At 42.7% G+C, this 5281-nt stretch overlaps 1 protein-coding gene across 1 annotated transcript in view; it reads right to left on the bottom strand.

Annotated features, from left to right (window-relative positions):
• Positions 1-5281, bottom strand: part of WDR63 (WD repeat domain 63) — a 79070-nt gene that overhangs the window by 42203 nt on the left and 31586 nt on the right. The window contains exons 12-13 of the mRNA XM_015572113.1: positions 4469-4597; positions 390-463 (exon numbers count right to left, since the gene is read on the bottom strand). Of these exons, the coding sequence (XP_015427599.1) occupies positions 390-463; positions 4469-4597 (203 nt within the window). The remainder of the gene's footprint in view (positions 1-389; positions 464-4468; positions 4598-5281) is intronic.

The following is a 5281-nucleotide window of genomic DNA, read 5'->3' as shown; positions in this document are numbered from 1 at the left end:
GGAGCACTGTGACGAGCAGGAGGAAGGAACCCGACTGGGGTGGGGTGAACAATGGAGAAACCACATTTAGCACATGTTCATGCACACAATGATTGGAAAGCACAGGATGACCATTGATGTAAAAGCATATTTACTGTGATCCCCAGTGGAAGTGCCCACCAGGGCAATTGAAATGATAAAGAGACTTGGAGGCTGGGTAGTGACTGATGTTGATGTAAAAGCACCCAGTGCACGAATTTCGTGCACCGGGCCCCTAGTAATCTATAAAATTCTTTCCTTTAGTTATATAAGATTTAAGGAACAGAAAAAAACAATGATTTTAGAAACATCTAAGAAAAAAGAATATGTTGTATGGACACAATGTAGGTAACATTTTAGATGAGACATACCAATCTGCCGAACAGGTGACCAGTTGGCAGCATATCCCACTTCGATTCTCAAAGACAGAACCCATTCTGTTAATCTATGTTTAAAAAAATATGCAGGACGTAAGTTCTGTGTACTTAGAACAGCAAAGACTGTTTTCTCACAGCTTTTTACATATTTTTATTTTTCTTCTTCATTTTAATTTTTATTAAAAGAGCATAATACTATCACAGAAATTTGGGAAACAGGTTTTAAAATCAAATGCATTTCTGTCATATACTTTCCAGTTTTTTTCACAGAAACATTTTTATGTCATTTTAATGAACATGCATGTAAATTTCTAGCCTGAGATTATAACTCGAATGCTTGTGAATCATGCTAATAGTTTTATAAGATACAGATGCAAACTGCAAATGTACTCATGAATCATGCTGATAATTTTATAGATAGAGATGCAAACTGTATCTTATAAAAGTGTATTCATGAATCATGCTAATAGTTTTATAACATACAGATGCAAACTGCAAATTTACATATCATAATTTCATTATCCACTATTATTAGTCATTTAGGCTCTTTCTGTTTTTCACTATTATTTGTGGCACCCAACACAGGTGCTTTCATGAGGTTGGTAAGCAGGTAAAATCCATCGAGTGTTAAAGAACACACCATCCAGCATGCAACCAATGTCGTGGCACCTACACTTTCTGAGTAACTGTGGCCCAGCTCTGCTAGCACACAGAGGGTTACAAGAAGGGTTAATGTTCCTCAGGGCCCTGGAAGATCCAAATTCCAACCAGTTAAGCTCTCAAATGAGGTGAAAAATTTTGGTGCGACCTGTGAAGCTACCACTCTCAAATCAACAGGGAAACCTGACCTTCCCCAATTCTCTATGGTCCTGGTAGGATCGATGAGCAAAACAGTGGAGATGGGGGTTCCAGCAGAAAATAAACAGTGAAGGAGGGGGTGGGGGTGGGGAGGGCTGCACGTGCTGCCCTGGGAAGGCCTGTTGGCATCACAGGAGCCAGACCCTGGAAACCTGGCTGACGCTGCTCTGGCTGCCCCAGGTCAGGTTCCATGACAGCTGCCACCCTCCACTCGCATCTGATAAACAATCCAGAACCCATGCTGCCTCTCCTGCTAATGAACTTCTCTGGTGCAGAAAGTGTGAGACTCCAGAGATGTGCTGGCTCCGGGGGTTTTATATTTTAACTAGCGGCCTGATGCATGAAATTCATGCATGGGGAGTGGGTCCCTCAGCCCGACCTGCACCCTCTCCAATCTGGGAGCCCTCAGGGAATGTTCTACTGATGGCTTAGGACTGCTCCCCATGGTTCTCTACTCTCTGTGGACCTGCTTGCTTGATGCCACCACAGGCCCTGGTGTCTGCTCTCTGTGGGGGCCTACTTGCTCTTCACTGCCGGGGCCAGGGGCAAGCAGGGCCCTGCTGTCTGCTTGCTTGCTGTGGGGGACTGCTGTCTGCTCACTTGCTGTGGGGGACGTTCCTGCCCTGCCCCCAGCTGCTTGCACGCGAGCCAGCTCAGAGTGCCTGGGTCCCAGAGATGTTCCCGCCTTACCCTCAGCTGCTCAACGCCTGTGAGCGTAGTCCCGGAGTGGCCAGTGGTTGTTCTGGGACCCTGCCCGCTCCGGGCCTACGGGCTCAGAGTGGCCTGGGCCCAAGGATGCCTGTCCCCAGGCCCCGGGGCCTACATATGCAAATTAACCCACCATCTTTGTTAGGTTAATTTGCATAGACACTCCTGATTGGCTGGTGGGCATCTCGAAGTGACGGTCAATTTGCATCTTTCTCTTTTATTAGTGTAGATTATTAAAAAAATATTACAGAGGTTTGGAAAATAGGTTTTAAAATTAAATATAATTCACCTTGTATTTTTTTTCCAATCTCTTTTTATGGATACATTTCAGCATGATTTGTCAGGGTGTGCACGCAATTTTGTATCTTGAGACACCAATTGCATTATTTCTTTGTGTGAATTCCCAACATATAAATTACTGGTCAAAAGTTTGAAAACTTGGATGCTTCAAGAACCACATTGATTAATTATATTCTAAAAGTTTTATGTTGGAACCAACAATGTTGGAGTTTGTGGGTTGCACCATCTCTTTGTTTCCAACCCCAGGTATTATTTAAAATTTTCATTAAAAAATCAAAGAGGTCCAAAATTGTGTATTATTGTTTCTCTATTATTAATTTCTTTGATATTAGAAAGGCTAAATGACTTTCATCTTTATACTGAAATACTAATTGTGTTTCAGTCAGTATATGTTTTCTGCTTATTTCCAGGAAATTTTGTATGTACCATATTTGGGACACATTTTCCTTCATTTTGTTATTTGCTCTTTATTTTTTTAATTGAGAAATTTACATGTGTGCTTTAGATTTCTTTCAATGTAAATTAGTTTAGAAAATTATCTCCATTCCAAAAATATATTGTATTTTGATTTGTTGTAATTTTCCTGTGATCTTGTTGTTATTTAAATGTATAGTCACCTGAATTAATTTGTGTGCATGGCATGAGTTGAAATGGAGTTCCTTCTCTTGGGTTGTAACCTCCATTACCATATGTTAAACTTTTATATATAATAGAAACTATATCTGGGCTATTTATTTTGGTCCATTTTAACTTTTCGAAGTATTGCTGCTTTGCATGATCCATTTGCATACCTTAAAGGGCTAATCACCTTTCATAGCTCAAATTTTTCACATATCCTATGTAATAAAAGCCGAATATGCTAAGTGTCCGGTAGAACCTCCATTACCATATGTTAAACTTTTATATATAATAGAAACTATATCTGGGCTATTTATTTTGGTCCATTTTAACTTTTCGAAGTATTGCTGCTTTGCATGATCCATTTGCATACCTTAAAGGGCTAATCACCTTTCATAGCTCAAATTTTTCACATATCCTATATAATAAAAGCCTAATATACTAGGTGTCCGGTAATCTGGTGACCAGTTGACTGTTAACCAATCAAAGAGTAACATGCTAATGATATGCTAAGGCTGCTCAACTGCTCACTATGACGTGCATTGACCACAAGGGGGCAGTCAACTGGTTAACCAGTTGCTATGACATGCACTGACCACCAGGGGGCAGGTGCTCCGATTGGTAGGTTAGCTTGTTGCTGGGGTCCAGCTGATTGGGACTGAGTGAGATGGGCTGGACACACCCTGGAGCCCTCCCACGATCCCTCCCCGGCCCCAATTGGGCACCAGTGGGGTCCCTTGGCCTGGCCTGCACCCTCTCACAATCTGGGACCCTCAGGGGATGTGGCACTGCTGTGGTAGGGCAAGCCTCTCCCTGGTCAGGACTGATTGGGCATGAGCCCAAGGCAGGTGCAGTGGGGCCGGGATGAGTGGGAATGGCAGGTTGGAGCTGCAGGCAGCATTGGACTGTGGATTTTGGCCTGATCCCTACAGGCCACCTCAAGGGACCCCACCCGTGCATGAATTCGTGCACTGGGCTTCTAGTTCTTTATTATCTCACTTGTTAATCCTTCAAAGTACACAGTAGACCTTTAGTGTCCTTGAGTAAGACATTTGGGGATCTTACTAGTTTACAAATCCACAAAAATTTACTTTGTGAGTCAAGTATGGAACCGCAGAGCCAAACTGCAATGCCAACACTGGGCTCCCTTGCTGCACAGCTAGTTCTTGCCTCCCAGCCTCAGGGCTCACTCACTTCAAGGCTGCCTTGGCAAAATTACATATTCCTAAATTAGTCTTAGATCTTCAGAGTTGCCTGCTCCAAATTTTAAATCCTCAGTCTAAGGTTATAAAATATTTACACTTTATATTTATGTATCAAATCCTCATCTTCTCTGCTATTATATTATGTCAACGTTGACAACATCTACATTTTTCAGTGCTTTTAAACCATGGAGGTTGAAACATTGGCCTTACTCTCAGATATGGGTCTGGTAACAGTGACGCAACTGTTGGGTGCACACTTCCTGGTTATTTCACAGTGTACTAGTAAATGTAAATGGATTGTTGACTTGAAACTTCCTCTTTGGACAAAACCTTCCAAACATTTTCAATCCAGCACAAGGAAGCCATGAAGCCATTGAGACTCACCTCAAAGGTGTCCGACAGCCAGTGTATATCTGTAATTACTTTCCTATGTCCATTTTCTATTGAGGAGACTGCACAGTGCCTGATATACATTGCTTCTTTATTATCGTCTGGTTCAAGGAGAAACATGGGCTGAAAAATTGTTAAAAGAAAGTTATGTGCTAACTTCAGAGCCCTGATGAACGAACTCATACTTGACTCATCAGAACAATTAAAATTAATAACTTGGAGAAATACTAGTTCATGAAAAAACAGAAACTAGTGTTTCTATATATCATACTAGAGGCCTGGTGCATGAAATTCATGCAAAGGGGGGGGGTCCCTCAGCCCAGCCTGCACCCTCTCCAATCCGGGACCCCTTGGTGGATGTCCAATTGTGCCTAACCGGCAGTCAGACATCCCTCTCACAATCCTGGACCACTAGCTCCTAATCGCTCACCTGCCAGCCAGCCTGATCGCCCTCAACTGCCCCTCTCTGCTGGCCTGGTTGCCGTTAGCTGCACCCTCCTGCTGACCTGGTTGCCCCCAACTGTCCTCCTGGCCAGCCTAGTCGCCCCTCACTGCCCCTCCTGCCAGCCTAATTGTTCCCAACGGGCCTCCCCACTGGCCTGATAAAATATAAATGCATTATAAGTTTTAAATATTACACACTATAAACAAGATCCCAGAAATGTCATTTTCTCACAATATTCTAGAAAACAGCTAACGCTGTGGAACCTCCTAAATTATGCTTTCCTAGAGGTATAGAGTTTTTGTTTAGCTCTTTTAAGCTTGTATTTTCTAACTGTGAGGTTCACCAATAACTCCTTCTTTTTC

Source organism: Myotis davidii, unplaced genomic scaffold (assembly GCF_000327345.1).
Source record: "Myotis davidii unplaced genomic scaffold, ASM32734v1 scaffold162, whole genome shotgun sequence".
Taxonomy (NCBI): domain Eukaryota; kingdom Metazoa; phylum Chordata; class Mammalia; order Chiroptera; family Vespertilionidae; genus Myotis; species Myotis davidii.
Note: the sequence above shows the minus strand (reverse complement) of the source record. Positions and strands in the feature narration are given on the sequence as shown.